The sequence below is a fragment of the Centrocercus urophasianus genome, unplaced genomic scaffold (assembly GCF_019232065.1).
Source record: "Centrocercus urophasianus isolate 14NV4802_14NV808 unplaced genomic scaffold, USGS_Curo_1.0 seq_33, whole genome shotgun sequence".
In the NCBI taxonomy this organism is placed as follows: domain Eukaryota; kingdom Metazoa; phylum Chordata; class Aves; order Galliformes; family Phasianidae; genus Centrocercus; species Centrocercus urophasianus.
The window spans coordinates 3,804,942-3,824,771 of record NW_024884900.1 but is presented as its reverse complement, the minus strand read 5'-3'; the positions used below and the strand labels follow the sequence as shown (position 1 = coordinate 3,824,771).

The 19,830-nt window shown below is 51.5% G+C and overlaps 1 protein-coding gene across 1 annotated transcript in view; it reads right to left on the bottom strand.

Moving 5' to 3' along the window:
• Nucleotides 1-198: 198 nt before the first annotated feature.
• SSH2 (slingshot protein phosphatase 2) overlaps nucleotides 199-19,830 on the bottom strand; it is a 72,188-nt gene continuing 52,556 nt past the window's right edge. The window contains 9 exon segments of the mRNA XM_042829967.1: nucleotides 199-4,631; nucleotides 5,776-6,616; nucleotides 10,145-10,345; nucleotides 12,382-12,528; nucleotides 13,886-13,932; nucleotides 15,971-16,099; nucleotides 16,214-16,307; nucleotides 18,032-18,226; nucleotides 19,337-19,402. Coding sequence (XP_042685901.1) covers nucleotides 2,781-4,631; nucleotides 5,776-6,616; nucleotides 10,145-10,345; nucleotides 12,382-12,528; nucleotides 13,886-13,932; nucleotides 15,971-16,099; nucleotides 16,214-16,307; nucleotides 18,032-18,226; nucleotides 19,337-19,402 — 3,571 coding nt within the window. The 3' untranslated portion in view covers nucleotides 199-2,780.

Sequence of the window (19,830 nt, the reverse complement as noted above, 5' to 3'; positions counted from 1 at the left end):
CAGGGGAGGCCAGGCACCCCCAGCCCTACTGCAACACCCCCAGTGCTGGGCACGCTCTGGGCACAGTCCCAGAAGGATTTTGGGGCTGGGGTCCTCCACCCTCAGTGCATCACCTGGGCCGGGGGCGCAGGGGAACAGCAGCGGGCCGGGTGGGGACACAGAGCCCCCCAGCCTTGAGCAGGAGGCAGCAGGCTGACATCGTCGTCAAAATAAAACTTTTATTCATTCAGTAACAAGAACATTGAATCTGCACATCAGTGCACGAGTTCACATTTAAAAACAGCGGAGCACATCGGTCATAAAGTCTCTTAGAGGAGTATGGGGGGAGGAGGTGGGGGAAAGGGACGATCCCAGGCACCGAGGGACATCGGGGGGGCACCACGTGTGCTCCATCCCCAGCCACAGCTGAGCACAGGGACATCGCACATCGGGGCAGGGGTGGAAAGGCACCAGCACGGGTCTTGGTGCTGTGGGAAATGGCTGGGAGCGCAGCCCTATGTCAGTGCTGCGGCCCAATGGTGCCTCGTAGGTTCCCTTTCACCGGGAGTCACCTCCAGGATGGGGCCGAGGGGGGGTCTGTACATGGGATGACTTTGGGAAGGATGGGACGCACGCACACACACACACACACCACAGAGTGCAACAGAACACAGTGTAAAAACCAGGTGGACGCGGGCGCCATCCGTCTGTGCAAGGCTCACACTTACAGTACGGGCAGAGGTGGGGCAGGGGGGGGGAGCAATGGCTGAGATATTGTACAGGAGTCAATGTAAACAACTGAGCGCCCTCTGGGAGGGCTTGGTGAGACCAAAGGAACGGCTGCTTTGTACAAAATGCCCTTCAAACACCGCGTTCCTCCCAAAAGCCCACCGGCAAGGGGAGAGCTGGCAGCACAGAGACGGGGAGCGCAGCCCCAGGGGGAGCTCTGAGCCCGGTGGCTTTGGCTGAGCACCCAGCACCGTGCAGCCCTTCTGCCAGCGGGTTCAGAGCCCCTCAGCGCCTTTGTAATGCTGGAAGGGAACAAGGCTGGGCTGGGGACAAGGGGACAGCACGGCTCTGCAGCACTGCTGCTCTGCAGAGTAGGAGGAAGCATGTTTCTGCTCTGCAAAAAGGGCACCTCTCCTGAGACCAAACTAGGTGGAGAAAGCTGGGGAGGTGAGGGCCGAAGCTGTCCTTCACAGCTGACCCCAGGGCACATGGCCTTTCTGTGCTGCCCACATGGCTCCAAGGCCAGCTGGAGCCACTGGGAGCCACGTGGCCCCGCAGCAAGCCATGGCTCGCTGCGATCCGACCCTCGGGCTGCGCTCCAAACTGCGGGCAGCACTGCTAGGGCAGCTTGCAGAGCTACAGCAGGACATGCACAGGGACCTTGGGCTGCAGCAAGGCAGCAGGAGGAGCCCAGGAGCTGCAGGAGAGGCAAATCCTCCCACATGGCTCCGGTGGCACGAGCTGCCCTGCAGCTGGAGGTGAGCTCAGCACAGCCTGCAGCACCGCTGCTGCTTTCCAGGCACGGCCTGGGCTGCTGCTCCTCCTGCCCTGTGCTCTCTGGGCACTGCACGTTCAGCAGCAGGAGCCGTTCTGCAGCTCCTGGCAGGGCCAGGCACCAGGCAGTGCAGAGCAGGCTGAAACTGGGAGTAACCGTGTGGGTCTGGGAGAGGCCAGGAGCTGCAGAAGAGAACACAGGGCTGGAGGAGACATTTGGCCAAAGCCACTGCGTTTGGGTGCAGAGATGCCATGGACAGCACTGAGGGTGAGGAAAGTGGTGTTGTTTTCCAGTTTACAGAATGCAGTCTTGCCCTTAAAAAAAAAAAAAAAAAAAAAGAAACAAAATAATAACCAACATAGAAACAAACAAACAAAAAAATCTATATAAATACCATATATACAATTTAGCAAAAAACAGAAACTTCCAGGAAAGATCCTCCCTCCAGGCTGAATACAACAGGAGTGGCAGCAGAGGACAAAGCTTTTGCATTCAGTGTGAGAACAAAACGTGTAACAACTACAACGGCCTCTGGGCTGCAGAGGGGATGTGGGGCAGCTCTGGGGTGCAGGGAGGCAGCAGAGGGCAGAGGACACGATATGGCCATGAACGTGGAAGGCCCACAGCAGAATTCAAGTAACGGGAGGGCTCATGCCCTACTGAGGTGTTTGTTTTAGAAGAACACTCCAGGTCGTGGGCTCTGGGCTAGGGGAGGAGGTGGGGGCAGAGCTGAGGGTCCCCGAGCCCAGCCCTGTGCTCCTGTTGGGGCACACAGGCAGAATGGAGCTCTGTAAAGGACCTGCCAGCACCACCCAGCTCCAGCCTGCAGCACAAAGTGAACAAAGGGGACTTGGCACAGCCTTCACAGTTGCGTGGGCTCTCGCCCCAATGCCCAGCACCATTTTGAGGCACGGGGCTGATTCAAGTGAGGATCTAGGAGCTGGTTTCGAGCAAACCTCTGCCCCGCTGCAGTGAGCCAGCATCCGTTTTCAACAGGGAGAAGTGTTCTTTTAAAACAAACCAACAACAAAAAGAACATCTGAGGTTATCCGAGTTCATTAAAAAAAAAAAAAAAACAAAAAAACAAACACAACCCATAAAAAACAAAAACCAACCAACAGTCCTGCAGTCAGAGTCACACACAGAAGAACCAACCCACACCTACATGCGCCAGGAACGGTAAGATGACAATATATATATATATAAAATTAACCAATAAAGTGCATGTTCCTTATATTACACCTGCCCCTCGTGTGATCACGGCGCAGCTCCCCGGCTGGAAGCACGGCGCTCACCATCACATGGTGTTATAGAGGGGATTGGTTGTCCGCTTTCTGTCACTGCTCTTTTTGAGTCTCCTCAACGGATGAGTTCTACCGTGCTGCTGTCGGGGTGCTGCCAACACAGAGGGTCCCTCCTGGGGGGCAGTCCACGTGGGAGCGGAGCTGGGAGCCGAGCCGTGCTGGTTGGAGCCGCACTCTTTGGCGTACTGAGCCAGCGGGCGCTCCACCGGCCTGCTCTGCGCAATGCACTCGGCTGTTCTGAGCTGCTCTACAAAATGCTGAGCGGGTTGGGGATCCTGAAGGGAGGGTGAGGAGAACGGGTGGCATTTTGCACACGGGCTCTCCAAGCTCTGCTCCGACCTGGCCCCGTGAAAGCCTGCACCCAGGGCCACGCAGGTGAGGAGGACGGGGCTGGCGCAGCGGGAGGCCGCCTCCCTCTCGGATAAGTCGTCCTTGGAGAGCTCCAGGCAGTCCAGTTTGGCCAAGGATGCCGAGCGTTTCATCTGGGAGGGGGTGGTGAGCCCTGCGTGCCGGATGCGTGCCTCTATTTCCTTCGCTCGCTGTTTGACCAGCCCAGGGCTGCTGCTGCGCTCCCCCATGCTGTGACTGCTGGAGCTGTGGGGCAGGCTGCAGCACAGGAAGGAGATGTCCAGAAGGTCCACGTTTGCGGCGTGCAGGCTGGTTGAGGAGCCAGCACCACCCTGGCATGGAGCCTGGCTGCTGTCCCTGAATGGGAGACTCACGGCTCCCGCAGTGCCGCACAGCGTGGTCGGCTCATGGTCCGTGCTCGTGCTCTGCTCGGTGACACCTTCCAGGTGCATCACACAGGGCAACGCAGAGCGGTCGGGGCTGGCTGAGGGCGTGCAGGAGGGCTGGGCAGAGGGGGAAGCAGCACCGAGGGGAAAGGACAAGGCAGTGCCTTCCTCGCTGGGGCTGAGCAGGGTGCAAGTAGCCTGCTGCTGCTGCACCAAGTGCTCTGGCAGTGGCGGGTGTACCAGAGCTCTGAGAGAGGCCGCTGCCTTCTCGGAGCACAGGGAAGGGTTCAAGTTTTCATCCAGCAGAGGGAGAGCTGCGGGCTGCTCATTGCCTGCAGCGGGGCTCTCGGCAGCCCTGACCATAGGAGTGAACTCGATGATTTCGATTCTTTTGGGAAGGAGGGAAGGCAGGGCCGGCTCCTCCGTGCCATCAAACGAGACCACCACCCTGTGCTCCTCCTGCCCTGGGCTGGGCTCTGTGGGGTGCGCAAGGAGTGTGGGCAGCTGCCTGCCTGCAGGCTGCTCTGCACCCAGTGACAGCAGCTCCTCGGAGCCCTGCACCGCACCACCCTCCGGAGCCAACTCCAGGGGCAGCTCCTCCGTCCTCCCCTGCGGCAGCAGCTCAGCAGCAGGAGAGTCGTTCCTGGAGTTCTTGCGGGTCAGCAGGACGCAGACTGGGGACACGTGCTGGTGCTCTTGCTCCTGCCTCAAGCGCTCCTCAAACTCCAACGTGGCTCTGCGGACGGAGCCGGGGCACCACTTGGGCTCAGGGAGGACGCTGAGCTGCTCGCCCTCCTCCAGCTCTGACTTACTGGAGGAGAGCTGCGGTGAGGGAGCAGTTTCTTGCTTAGCTTGCAGAGGGTCTCTCTCCTTTTCCTGGTATCCTTCGCTCTGATCCACCCTTTCCGATGCCCAAATCACCTCCACAGGCAGGTCGTGCACAGTGTTCCTCTTTGGTGTCAGGGTGAGGTTGGCTGAGCCCTCCTTCTGCTGAGCAGGCCCCGCTCCCTGCTTGATGGACTCGATCTCTGTGATGATTTCCTTCACCGAAATGGCATTTTCTGAGTGGGACCGTGTGAGATGGCCGGTGCCAGGCAGCTCAGGGACCTCCTGCAAGGCAGAAACAGGAATTACAAACAGAGGCAGCTTAACGGCAATGAGGGGGCACTCCTCCAAAGGAGCAGAAAGCATGCGTGCTGACGTGCAGGGATGGACTGCAAGCACAGAACAACCGCTAGCATAGAAGTGATCTCTGGGCCTGCACTCTACATTTTCCAGGCTGGATTTCCACTCAGACTGAGATTTAAGAACTGTTATTTCCTATTTGCCATGAGTTCTGAGGGAAAAATAGTTAACCAAAAACCCCAAGTTTTGAACTAAAAATGTTCAAAGAGACTGTCCAGGTAGGGGAGTGAACAGAAAGGGCAGCATGAAGAAGGGCTGAGTGCCAAACCATCCTGGTTTCCTGGAGCAGAACGGGCAGCAATGCTCCCCCCAGCAGCACAGAAACTCTTCCTGCCAAATTGCTGGAGAGAGTCGGCCTCTTCTATTTGGATGAGCCTTAGTGCCTCACATGAAGATGGAAACGATTCAAGCAATGCAGGCTGGAATTTAAATAAGAGAGGCTCCTAAAAAAATGATGGCCCTGGACACCATCAAACCCTGTGAGACTGCTGCAGGGTAGGAAGCAACAGTAGGAGAAAGGTGCCTAAATTCAGAGGTTACTGAGTTCTGCTCCAGGAGAGGTACCCGAGACCATTCCCCTGGGCCTGGCCAGGCTCATTCTCTTTTTCAATCAGCAGAAGCTCTACATCTGCCTCAATTTACTGTCTCAGTGCTGGTGCTTTCCAAGCAGGGAGTTGTGCCAGCTCTGTCCCGTTATTCGGTGCATTCCTCGAGGCAGACAAATTACCTGTGCAGGTTCAGGATGCTGGCTGGCCTCAGCTGCCCTAATGGCTCAGGTCCCACCTATCTGCTCTCCCTGATGTGAAACTCAAAAATAAGTTTCGCATGAGAACAGAGCAGGTCAGGTCAAGGTTGACTCAGCCCTGCACTGCCAGTAAACAGGTGTTTGAGCAAAGAGCACAGAAAGTAGCAAGCTTCTAAAGGCACAGAGAAGGACAAGCATCTAGCAATCTCTCCCCTAAAGGCTGGAACTGGCAAGACCCCTGTCCACAGCAACCCCACAGCAAGGCAGCTACCCACAGGCAGGTTGGAACAGCAGTTCCTAAAGCCCCCAGCAAGTCATTTTAACCTTTTGTTGCTCTTCATCTGTGGAAGAGTCATCTGATGCCTGAGGGGAGTTTCCAGAGCTGTTCCTTTGGGCGTCTGCACCCACGTCTGCAGCAGGCAGCACCTCCAGCACAGGCAGCCTGGCCGCCCCATTCCTCCCAGCACCTTGCTCCTCCGGCCTGGAGTGGGAGCAGCTGCGTGACCTGCTCTCCTGAGAGAGCTCCACAAATTTCTCCAAAGCACTGAAGAAGTCAATCCTGTCTGCACTGAGGTCTGCCCCTTCAGGCTGGGCGTTCTGCTGAGGGCTCGGCGCGTTTTGGTTTGGGGACTGGAAAGAGTCTTTTAAGCACAAAGTGAATTCCTCCATGGGAACCAAGTGCACGTTCATATCAGGCTTAAGGGCATCTTTTTCCAGATCGTCTACAGTCAAATCAGGAAATTCTGTTATTTCCAAGGGGTGCTGGAGTTGCATTAAGGCCTCAGAAGCATGGCAGTTATCAGGGGGGACAGAATCCATGCAGCACCCTGCCGTACAGCCATTGATGTTGTTCAGGTTCAGCTTGTCCTCCACCTGCTCCACATGGAAATCTCTACACGTGAACTCCAGGTGAATCCTCCTCTCTTTCACACAGCTCTCCTCAATCACATTTGCATCCTCTGCGAGCTGCTCCCGGCCCAGCTCAGCAGGGTAGATGGGAGACATGGGCTGCTGGTTGTCGTTGCTCTTGGCCTCGGAGATCTGGTCGGCAGAGGTAGTGATCTCCTTCTTGTTCAGTTCCAGCCCTGATTTGCAGATGGGCTCATGGTGGTCAGAGAGGTCGCTGTCAGAGTGTGAACGCCACAGCTTGTTGTGCCGCTGCTTGCTGCGGGGAGGAAGAGCAGAGGAAACACTGAGTGGAGCTTTCACATACCAGAGCCACCTCACTGTAAGAGGATGCAGCCTACACAAAAAACTGCAAATACTGGAGACAGTGAGCACAGCTGCAGCTTAACCTCAGTGTTTCAGGGTCAAACCTGCTGGAAGAGCTGTCCCAATAACAAGCTGCTTTTCATTAACTACATCCCACTGCATTCTCCCACTACACACACACACACACACACACCCCACTCCCCAGCAGTATTTTATCAGTCTACTCATCAAATGCAAAATTTGATTGGCTATAGACTGGTTATTCCTCAGCCAGAGGGTGTCTTCCCACGTGCCTGCAGGTGAGAAGGGACCAGAAGGGACAGGGTCCCCAATCCTGGATGGTGGACTAGGAATGAAGACTCATTTCCCTCATGGCTTCCTCTGAGCAACTTCAGTGGTCAGTACTGGGGCTGTGGTAACCAGAAGTGTGCTGGTACATGTATGAGCGTGATGGGAAAACACAGAAGACATTCTCTGCAGCCAGCAATTAGCCCCAGGCACCACCTGCCTTCCCACAGGAAGGAAGGTCAGGAGTTCTGCAGCTCTTGGAAAGTCCCTTTAGAAAGGTCCAAGCATTGCACCACCATAACTTCCACCTGCCAAAAAACCAGCCCGTGTTCTGGGCTTACAAAGAGCCAAGGAGGCAACCTGTCACAACCAAACCACATCAAAACCTGGCCAGGGCTCTGCTGAGTGACCGTGGCCACAGGGCTGTGCTTCCACCACTTGCCCCTAGGAGGAGAGCACATACCACAGAAAGGCCCTGGAATCCACAGGAGACACAGCCAAACCTCTCCAGTCCCCTGCCAGCGTGAGCATCGCTCGCAGACACGTCCGCTGGTTGCAGTTAAGTTAATTAACAGCTGCTACTGAACTAATTAGAACGCAGCAATTTTAGTTGTGGGTGCCTGACAGCTAAGGAAAATAATCCATCATGGATTTAGCTTCTTAACCCCATCTCAGTGACAGCCTTCATGCGTGGCATGGGCCACAACGGGGTGCTCCTAGAGGAAGGTCAGGACGAGATGGCACCAGGCACTGCCACGGGGTGCAGCTCCATCCCTGGGGGTCCTGGAGCACAGCTGGGTGCCAGCAGTAGATCTGGGCCTGTCTGCAAGGGATGCCAAGGATTGCCCATGTCTCTGCTTGCATACCCTGCGGAGCAGATGCTGATGCTTTCTGAACCTCAGCGGTGCTCACTGCCTCTCCTCACATCCAGCAGAGCCCAGCCACTGGCTGTGTCTCATGGCCATGCTGCAGCCTCCTCCAGGCTCCTGGGAAGACCACTGCTGCTGGCTCACAAATCGCACGAGGCGACGCCAAATGGTGTTTTGCTGCAACTTATCCATAACTAATAAAAGAAACGGGGTTTTCGCTCGGCCTCTCTGCTGCTCACACCAGAGGGAGGGGACAGCTTAACTAATCCCAGGAAGTACGACAGCTCCAAAGCAAAACACGCCTGCTGTTGTGACTAAAAGCAGGCAGGGGGTTTTCATTTTACAGCTGGAAAACATGTCCCAGTTGCTATAGGCTCAACACAAAACCGTAACTAGATAGTGCGAGCACATGGCTGCCCTCACAGACCTTCCCTCTGAAATCTGAGCAGTCACATGAGCATGAATCTGTTGGGGGGTTTTTCGCTGTTGTTTTTGTTTTTTTTACCTGGCCTGGAATACCACAGCAACAAACAAGGCAGCTGGAAGCCAGAGGGGAATGCTAAATAATGGAGAAGGGGAGAAAAAGTAGCTTAGAGATGAGAAAAGCAGCACATAAAGAAGGCTCATTCCAGCAGCACAGAGAGGCTGTTCCTTGCTTCAGTGAAGCTTCACTTACTGCAGGCTTTTTAGTCCTACGTGCACAGATGTAATGCACTGCTCTTGCATTTTTTAAAGCCTCACGAGTAATCCTGTTTGTGCCATTGTACAGGGACTTGCAGAGTAGGTCAGGAGCTGTGGTGTGCTCAAGTGGGGGGGCAGCTGCACCACGTGTTGGCAGCAAGAAAGACTTCCCTCTTGAGAAAATACTGAAACAGCCAGGAAAGAAAACCAAACACTCTTAACCAAATCATTTGTACAGGGTGGCTTTGTAGGTGTGCCACCAACTACCAGCCAAAGCGGGGCTGAGGGCTTGAAGATGTGATGCAGCAGCTGCTAGCAAACCTGGGCTCTTCTCAGGTGTTTACAAACCTGTGAAGGCTGTACAGGATGTTGGTGCTTTTTTCATGTTGAAAGTGTTTTTTTTTTTTTTTTTTTTTCTTCTACCCAAAAAGACTGAATTTTGCAGCCTGGCCATGCTATGCGGTCAGGTCACCTCTAGATTACAGTTTGAGGTTTGGTGTAAAAATCAGGAACCCAGACTTGGCCCAAAAGAGGCACCAGAGTGCTGGAAGCAAGTGGAGAGGGAAATCGTGAGCACAGAGAGGGAGGGGAGATCTCTGCAAGTGAGTGGGAAAGGCCAAAGGACAAAAACAAGACGGGAATGGAAGTGAAAGGCAGAGCCCTGGGTGCCTTGGAGAGAGCACAGGAGTACCCAAGCTGCTGTGAAGAACAGCACAGGACAGGCACCTTTCAACTGCAATAAGCAGCCATGAAATTGCTACTTTGGCCAAAAGATGTTAACAGCCACCTCCTGCAGCAGGAGAGTCAGCTTGGGCAGCTCTGCTGAAATTTGCTGCCCTGCAAGGCACACCAGGGTCCTACGTAAATCACCTGGCAAAACACAAAACTATCACTACCTCCTTCCGGCTGATCACGTGGAGACATTGCTTAACACAGCTTACAGGCAGATTTCTTGCAATATTTATGTCTTTTTGCTAATAGCTGATAGGTTTGGGATTACAAGACACTTGCCCATACCCCATCCCAGCCCTAGGACTCCACACAGGAACAAACAAACACCACTGTTGCAATGCACAGAACATCCTGTCCCCTCCCTTAACAGCAACACCTACCAAAGCGATCTAAATAAAACCACACCAGCTGCTGAGGAGGGGCACATTCAACAGGGAGCTGGAAGGGAATGGAGACAAAGCCAGCTCCCTGCCAAGAAAGAGGGACATCATTTATCTCTGCTGGACCCTGCACAGCTCTGAATGCTGCGTTCCGATTGTAGCAGGAATCCCCTAAAGAAAACCACAGCCAACTTAGAAGCTGAACAGGCTCCTAAAAGCTCTTTGTTACACCCATTTTCATAGGGCCAGGGTATATAGGCACAGAATGGCCTGGGTTGAAAAGGACCACAGTGATCATCTGGTTCCAACTCCCTGCTATGTGCAGGGCCACCAACCAGCAGCCCAGGCTGCCCAGAGCCACATCCAGCCTGGCCTTGAATGCCTGCAGGGATGGAGCATCCACAGCCTCCTTGGGCAACCTGTTCCAGTGCACCCGAAGCCATGAAAACAAAGCACTACCTTTCTCCAGATAACCGTAACGCAGGGATGGAAGCTCTACCCTGAAGATTCCCAGTCATTCCTCCCACTCACCTTGCCAGCAGGATCCCTTGGTATTCCTCCAGCTGCCTCATAAAGCTGGGGTTGGGCTTGGTGACCGTGCGCCGCTCCTTCACGTAGTCGTAGGCCCTGTCCAGGTTCCAGCCGTACTCCTTCATGGCGTAGGCGATGACCGTGGAGGCTGAGCGGCTCACCCCCATCTTGCAGTGCACCAGGCACTTGGAGCCATTTTTCCTGATGTGAAACACAAAGAGAATCACTACACAGAAACACGGCCTCTGAGAAGCTTAAAAAAAACAGCAAATTCTCTACCAGAGCATTATCAAATAGTTTCAGTGCCAAGGACTCGTTTGGAGTTTCTTGGTTGTCATCTGGAAATCCTATTTACAAATTGGAGCAAGGGACAAAGAAAGAAGAATGTAAAGAACGAGATCTTAATATTCTTAAGAGATTTAGTTACAAGGGCTCTTCCAAAGTGGACAAACATCATTTATTTGTGCAGATATAGGAAGACTGTTGAGGACTGATATGGCATCCTCCAGCCTTGACAGCCCCCTGGAGACAAGCAGTTCTCCAAATAAAAAGGGCTTCTGTCACACAAACACGCTATCACTGTCCACAAACATAATCTTGGAGGATTCCAAGCAGTTCAGGAGAGCTGCTAGCACAAAGATCCTTTTCCACCATAAACTACTGACAACATATTTGTTGGGTTCGGTGACTGGACAAAATCAGCTCTGCTGATTCTGGTGTTGTTCCTAGCTCCCACCCAGATTGAGAGATTTTTCTTACTGAAGGGGAAGCAGTGTCTGTGAGCTGAAGGAGCACCCGCTGTGCCTGGGGGAGGCTGGTACAGGCAGCACATGTGGGCAGCCAGCACTGCTCCCAGGAATTCAGAGGTGTTTGCCTGCCATGAAATGGGAGGAGGAAGGCTAGCTGGCCCTTATCTCTGACCTCTGCACACCGCTACAGTGAAGGCTGAGAAAATTTCACTTTGGCTCCTGGGGTTTTCTCCTTCACGTGCCAGGTTTCTGTACTGCCAGCCACATGAAGCTCCCACAGAACAAACTGGGAGGCGATGGAGCACACACAGCCACCAGCCTCAGCAAGCCATCACAGCTGCCTGAGCCCACACCTGCAGCCACACTGCTCAGAGATGTCTGCACTGTCAGGGGGTTCTATGCTATAGCAGTCTTTGCACATCACTGTTCTCCCTTAAGTACTGCTTTTGAAGTGCTGTCATCCCCAGGAATTGCCGTCCTCATGCATTTACAAAGCTGAGAAACCATTACAGCAGTCTTCAGACCACTGGCCAGCACAACCCCTGGCCAGCAGGCAGACAGGTCAAAGGAAGGGGTATGGTAACAGCTCCAGCCTAAAAGACTCCTCACTTCCATCACATCACATGCAGAACTGAGGCCCAGCAATTCAAGCCCAGGGGAAATTATTCTGGGCAGAAAAGTACTTGAGGATGACAACACTTCAAAGCCAGAACTCAAGGGAAAACAGTGATGTCTTATAAAGAAACAGCCTTCAATAAAATATGTATCTACAACTTGCTCAGGAGAGCCACACTCAAACAAGTCAGCTTTTCAAGGCTATGAGAAATCACAAGCACCAGCTGCAGTTAAGAGAAGACAGACTGCTGTAATGGAAACAATACTGTAAAGGCAACATATGCCACTCTGCTTTCTGACCAGTTTTCCCATAAAAAGGCAGCTGAATTAACTGGAGACAGCTCGTATAACTGGGATACAGATCTTAGCAGTAAAAAGTGACAACTTTCAACATCCACTATCAGATTACTCGGTGTAACTGACAGCTCAGAGACTTAGGCAGGCATTTCTCTTGTTAAAAGGGAAGAGTTTGCTCTATATAACACTATGTGAACTTGTTTCCAGACTGTAGGCTTCACAGTACAGCCTAGCAAAGCAGGGAACAGCTTATGCTTGTGCTCATATATCACAATTTTCCTTCTTACTTTTGACAAACCCTGCTCCATTTGTTACTGCCTTTTCCTCCCACCAGCACTCCAGCTGTGTCTCTTGAGCAGCAGGTAAACTGTTGGCTCCCTGATACAGGAGAGATCACCTCCTGTCAGTCCTACCTGCTCCTTTTACAAGCAGATGCAAAAACAACAGCTCATGGAGACCACAAAATGAATGTCTAGGCAGGCAAGTAAGAAAACTAGTTGACAAAATCACTGGGAAAGTAATAAGTGCTTCGTATATATCTTCTAAATGCACTCGGTCTGATTTGAAAAGACTTACTTTGCCTTGGAGATGAATTTGTAGGTATCATTCCAGTAAGCCAGAAGATCTGTTGCTTCTTCATCATACACCCGAATGTTATGGTACTCAAAAAGGCCAGGGAAGAAGTTATCTATTTCTCGAGTCACATTCAAAATATAGCGCACCCTGCATGGAAACACAGCAGGTAAAACTGCAGACTGTGCAGAACACAGTGGGTTCAGAGACACACCACAGCTTCTAGGAAACAACTCTGCCTCCCTTTGTGATTGGAAAATGCACAGCATTCAGAGCTGCAGTCCTGAATGCTCCTCCCTGGAAATTAGGGCTGAGAGCAAGGAAATGCTGCCTAACAGACAACTGAGCTCTCTGAATAACTCAGAGCTCTTCCTCACATCTCTCAGGTGGCTCTGCTTGCCCATCACCTCTCTGCTCTGAGTGTTGCTAACATTCCTGCACAGCCCATTCTGCCTGTGTTTGGATGCTTTCTCAAAGCTCCTTCGTGAGTCTTTCCTTCTGCTGGAGCAGAAACACAGAAGATTGAAGGCACAAGCTCAGGAACACTACTGTAGTTCAACTAATGTATAAAATAAATACAGAGAGAGTTAACAGACAATGAGCCACTGGGAAGATTTATTTCTTCTCCCTAAGTCTTCTGGGATTAAAGAGAGAGAAAGCATATGGCTTGTACCACTCCACCCAGGTCCCTTAGCCCTGAGGGTCACTTGTAAGGTGTTTATGAGCTGCACTCATGCTGGGTTGCCAGACTTAGAAGAGCACTGTGAGGGATGTCCCATCTCTCTAGCTGGTATGAGATCATTAGCAGTCAAGTGGGACCTGCCTGACCATGGAAACTGCAGCAGACCCTTGGCTTAATGAGTCAACTTTGCTACACTGGCTCTCCATGGAGCAGAAGTCTGCTATCAAACTCAGCTCAGCAATGATTATTTTTTTCCACTGGTTTGGCATAAATCAGCCAAACCTGTAAGTAATGGTTTAATTACAGTATCTTGGTGCTCAGATCCACCCAACCTAGGGAGAGGACACTCTAACCTTATGTCTGAAGGAGAAGAAAGGCAGAAAGCAGAGCAGCCCCCATTGTTAAGCCCTAGAGCAACAGCACGGTACTTCCTACTGGGCCCCACTCAAAGGAACAAATGCTCCTTCACACGTTTTCCTTCCTGCTGCAGTCTGGAGCTCCAGGCTCCAGTAATGGTGAAGGCTTAAGAGAGAGGCACAGAGCCAGCAACACAGCATCCAGTTAACTGCAGCTTTCTACTGCTTGTAGCTATGAGGTTGCTGGCTTCCTTTGTTCACCAAGGGGATGTCAGTCAAGGTCAGGGAATGAGATTCTTTTACTTTAGGGTGCCTGTCTGTGGGACATAGACTTTGGAGGAAGCAAGAGCTTGTTCAGATCTGCAAACCCTTTAATAAGTCTCAGGTTACTCAGCAGGTAAGGTTTAGTGCATAGACAAGTGTTGAGGGCAGGCTCCTGCTTTTAAGCTGATGGCCTGAAGCTACTTACCCTCTGTTCTGCAAATCTTCCAGATTGGAGGCGTTCCATTCAGAGCCCTGCAGGGAAAACATGCAATAGGACACATCAGCCAGATGAAGGACAACTGATGGATCCAGGGACCTCAAATCCAGCAAACCTATCATCCAGATCCCTTCTGAAGCAACTAACAGCTCTGCAAAGCACAAACCCAGCACTGTATACTTCCTGCAAACCACTGAGAACCCCCAGCACAGTGGAGCCCTCTCCACCCTTTCCCTGGAGGCTGCTGACAGCTCTGCCCCACAGAGCAGAGCCTGCTTGTGTTTAAAACCACCCAGGTGCTCTTTATACATGAAACACACATCTCATACATCAAAGGCAGCAACCCTATAAGCTCACTTGATATATACATCTCCCCATACTCAAAGCCCGTGTGAGCAAAGACACAATCAGGCTTTACCCTCATCTCTGCAGCATGCTCAGGGCCTGCACGCTGCTTGCTTCCTGCCCAAACACAAACACCTCAGCTGAGATCAAGGCCGCTCAGACAACAGCTTCCTTCACAAATGATGGCGTGTGAGCTCTTTGCTCCCCTGCCCTAAACAGAAACAGCTCCTAACAAAAGGACAGCTCAGATGCAAGAAGGACCCAGGCAGCACTGACACCACAACAGCCCTGCTCATGGCTTGCTATTCAGCATCTGCCAACAAGTTTATTGCTATATTGCCTTAGTCAGCTTCACGTTGTCACTTCCTGGCCAAGGAAGGGCAATTTAACTCCAGCCTGAGAACCACAGGTTCCACCATTTCCACAGGCACAGAGTACAGTGCTGCAAGCCTTTTCTCCCGTCCCTTGCTCCACAATCAGTGACACCATCAGGTCTCTTACTTCCTGTTTAGTTATTGTTAGCACTCCCTAAGCAGGATCCCACAGGGCTCTTACCTTCATTCAACAGAAACCATCTCTGTGCCCCTCAGAACCCCCTGCTTTGCATACATGCTCCTGCATGAAGAAGCTGCTGCCCGGCCCAGCAGCACTGCTCCTCACCACAGAGCCTGCTTTGCAAACACTTCTGTTCCAGACATCAGACACAGCCCTCCTCCTTGGTGCTGCCTGCAAGCCTCTTTATTACGGTCTTGTTCCCATTAAACGTACTCAGAGCCAAGGTTCCAAGCTCTGCTTTGGACTGAACTGCCTGCATTGCCTTTGACCAGCACTGCAATCCTCTAACAAGTCTCTCTTGGGGACACCTAGTCCACACAAACACATTACATCGTAGGTACTTTAAGTTTCCTGGCTCTGCCCCACCACAGTTCCTCGTGAGCGCTCACACACACCATCCCTTCTGAGCCACAGCCCAGGTCTAAGCTTCAGCAGACTGGGAGAGGCTGACTCTGCTTGGACAGACCAGCTGCTCCAAAAGGATTCAGCTTTGTTTCAAGTCGAGCCAACCTCATAGGCTCAGACAGCCCAACCAAACCTGTGTCCGTTCCTTCGGGGCTGGGAAATCCAGAGAGCTGACTCATCACAAGGAGGTGCAGTAATTAAACAGGCCCCAGCAGCAATGAAAGGCAGCTAAGCAAGCAAAACATTAACAGGCGAAACGTTTGTGTTTCCTTAAGTGACTGATCTCCAGAATCCTTGGTTAAACCCCTCTGTTCCTGCTGGATCACATGAACTCAGAGCTTTCCTTGTTATCAAAGTGTAATTTCACCTGAATCTCACACAAACTCACACCAGCAGCTCCCCTCCCCTCCCTCTTTGCTGTAGTTATGCTCTTTCCAAACACAATTTAACACGTGGGTACCCTAACCAGCTAAAGCCATAAAACTACACCAGTGGAAACAGCCCCAAAAAGAAATTAAGACTAAAAGCTTCTTCCCTTCCACCATCTAGTGACAGGGACTACAGCTTGGCAAAAGGTAGCATAGCCAAGAAGTGTTCAACAGCACTGCTGTCTTGTCTTGCTTCAGCGTATGCTGACCTCAGGATCAGCCAAACCCTCTTTTAAAGGCCCCTGAAGCTCCTCTCTATCCCTTGCTTCAACCAAGGCAGCATGAGAAGGGTTAGGTGTGTTTACAGCTGTAACTCTTTGGATCCCCCTCTGACACTCACCAAAAAGACATGATCAAATATCTGAGTGGGGCTGTCCATCTGCCCCAGGATCACTATCATTTCATTGTCAATGAACTCTTTGAACTCCCGCAGGTTGCACACCATCTGCATCTCCAGCTCCGTGCGTATCTGGGTGGGGTGGAGGAACACAAAGACACCACGTGAGTTGTTTTTTTTCTTTTGGCCTTTCTCCATGGCACAAAGAACTCTCTCAATTCGCACTGCTGCTCCCTCACCGCTCACCTCTTTTGATGTGATGTTCTCCAGATCTTTCTGCATCATGATCTCTCTCAGCTTGGTCTTAATGAGTCGTTCCGTGCGCTCCCGCTCCGTTGGGCTATCAGAAGAGAGCAACACAGTCACTGGGTGGGAAAGGAACTGGATTGGTGGTGATTTTAGAGCTGGTATTGTTCAGCCTCGCTACTTTGTCTAAACACATCTTCAGCTGAAGGGAATTCAAGTGACTGTAAAGCCCAGTTTACGTTCCCAGTTGTACAAGAGGGACCAACTGAACGCTCCTAATCCATTGCAGTCATCCACAGAACCTCTGGTATTTGGTAAAATTTAAATTGGGAAGGCTGCATTATACTCTCTGGAGCAATATCTCAGCCTCTCCCTACCTTTCTTGGAAAGGTAACAGCTCCAAAGCTCCTTACATGGAGAGGAGAGTGCAGCTAAGCCTCTGTGCATTCCTCCAGCCTCTGCTGCCAGGGGCCTTATCACCAGCTGCAAAAATAGCCTGGCTAACACCAGGGGAAGTTGCAACAGAGCAGCAGTACAGAGCTGTCTCAGCCATCATCATCTCAGAAGGGGCCCAGCATTCACATCTCCCACCACCTTTCTGTTCCTCTGCAAAGCTGCCAGGATGGCAACCGCAGACACTTTGCTTTACAAGTGGCCAACCAGTGGTTTGTGAATAGAAATCAGACAAGCTGCCAGTTTCCTCAACCTCAAGCATTATTCCAGGACTCAGATAAGAGAATGCTGTCCAGGTGTCGCCAGGAGACGATTCAATTGCTGCCAATGGGGAAAGAAGGGGCTACCCAAAGTTTACAGAGGAAAAGCTGCAAGACAGTATGAATCTGAAAGCCTGCCAGAACTTTTCAGGCGTTTTCCTTGTATATTAAAAAACAATCAAGTGTGAAGACCTATTCACAGCTGAATAACTGCCTCAGCATTATTATTCACTCACTGAACTCCAACAAAATGAGATCTCTGTGAGCACAAATCAACCTACAGCACCATTACAGTGGGAAAGCAGCTGGAGTTCATGAAATTGTTTCTTCTACAAAGCAGGCAATGAAGCCCTCAAGCTTGGCATCACATCTGGTCACAGAGTACTTTAAAGTTATATGCTATCAGTATCATCAGCAATTACTTATTACAGGGGTTGTAACCCTTTGTGTATTGACACAGGCTGCAAATTTTGCCTTTCCAAACTGACTGCACGTCTACTTTAGCTGCTGCTTTGGACATCAGCAGATACCCAAGCATTTAGCTGGAGGCACACTGGGTCCTGTTCCACACTTACAGAGCTCTCCAGAGACTGGTATTGTTGTTTGTCCCCATTCTCTAGAGCTTCAGCCTCACAGGTCCATACCTCAATACTTCACAGCTGAAAGAAGTGAGTAAGGAAAAAGGACCACGTTGTTCCATGTGCTTAGACACACTCTGGCGTAAGAACAAAGTCCAGAGAAACCTGTTGGTTCTGGAAGGCACCAGGCCTGTAAATCAGAGTACAAACTAGCAAACAGGAAGGCCCGGGTACCAGATTACACCACACCTTCTCTTACTGCAGTAATACAAGACTTACCACGCAAAGATCTGAGAGCCTAAAGCCAAAGGTAAACAAGCAGAATGGAAACAGAGGCTGGAGGAGATGTAAGGCAGTCCCAGGAGGGCAAAACTTCCAGCACTGGTGTTTACCTAACCAGGGTTGCATTTATTACCCCCAGCAGGAAATCTCTCCTCATTAGGATCTAGTTAAGAGTAAACTCTGTGGAAACAGGGCTCCTCCTTGACAGCCAAACAGCTCAGCTCAGCAGAGCCAAACCAACTCACACGTCTGTGAAGAGGGCGGGCGAGTCGGGCCGGTGGGACTGCACATCTTGCATAGCATTCCACTCATTGACCGAGGACTGGTCAGAGTTGATGTGGCTCTCATAGTAACTGACCCACGTGAGGAAGAGGCTCCCTGGGTAGTAATTGTTGCTTCGTGCCACCTCACACGCCTTATGTAAACTCTGCAGAGCAGACCTAGAAAGGGAAAAATACTTGCAGGATTACCAGGATGGCACTGAGCACAAAGCAGCTGCCAAACCCAGGATGCTGCTCGTGTCCCATCAGTTGGTACACAGCCCAGTGCTGCGTGCAGCAGCTTCTGGTGCTGTCTAGACAGGGTGTGGATTATTGCACACTTCACTGAAGCATACCAAGGCATATTCCTCTTGTCCAGGTAGCAGCAAAGGTGGCCACAATTCAGAGGGCAGAGGCCCCAAAACATGGTGCAACTGCCTGCAGCAGAGTACAGTGCACACAAGTGTCCCCAACACAGGGTGCTCTGACAGATCCTCCTGTGCAGGGTCAGGGCAGATGGGAACTGCACGCAGAAAGCTGCACAGCCAAGGGTTTAGGGCTTGACTTCACAGAGGTGTTTAAGGGCCTGCCTGCCCTCCCTCCTCTCTGCACGAGGGATGTTACAAGTTTCTTCAGCTGCTGCTGGGAAACAAATCCCCCTCTCCTATTTTTAGCTCGTTTTAAATCTTTGACTGTGATCAGAAGGATCCAGGTCAAAACCACTGGGGTGACACAGTCGCTTGACACTCTGGCAGGGGATGTATTTCTACAATGCAAAGCAGCTTGAGCCAGAAATACTTTAATGGCCACTACATTCTTACATGAACCACCCTAAAAGGAAAGAAAAATGCAGGCGGCTTCTCTTTCCTCCTCGCCATCACAGTGATTATGTCTCACTGAAAAGGGAAACTTCCAAAATACGTACAGAGTGTGTTTCTTGGTTTATGACAGATAAAATACTTCAAATGTGTGCTCCTATCAGTAACGAGCTCCGATTTGGAGGGATCCAAAGCAGCAGTGCTTTGCAAAGAAAACGACCCTATTCCTCCTGCCCCCAGCTGAGACCAAGGCGCAGCTCCAGCACTGTTAGCAGCTCACTGCTGTGCCCTGGTGTGGGCAGCTTTTGTCCTCTGGCATCAGCCTTCTTTCCCCATCTCTGAAGGGGAGTGCTGGCTGTAGAATAGGGCTCAGGGTACCACTAATGCAAAGCAGCACCTGCTGCTTAAAAGTCCAAGAAGCCAAAACACCCTGGAAAAAGGATGGCTGGGACTGATTACAGTGAGTGCTTACCACATCGCCTGCACAGACACCGGCTTGAATATGTGCACCCTGTTATCCGTGGATACACTGAACCCGCTGTGGAGAAAAGAGGCACAGTAAAAACGTGTCCCAAAAGCAGCTTTCCAGTTACAGCACAGAGTTTGCAGCAGGCTACAGCTGTGAAGGACTGGCCCTATGCAGACTGCTGAGCTAAGCTAGAAAACAGATCAAAATAGCAAACTAAAAGCACTAGGGTGACTTCTTTTTTTTTTTAAGCAGTTGCTCTTCAGGAACAAAGCTAAGGCAGTGGGACAGTGCTGTGCTGTTTACCTTGGCAACTCAAATTCAGTGCCACAGCTGGGAACAACAGAGCGCAGCTAAAGTGATCCTGGGGCAGCTACCAAGGAAAGAAAAGTCATTCCAAGTGCTATACTGGACAGCTTTTGTAACTGGCACAAACAGGAGCCTGCCAGTCAGGCGTCTACTTGGCAGAGACACATCATTCTTACTTCATGTTCAGCAGA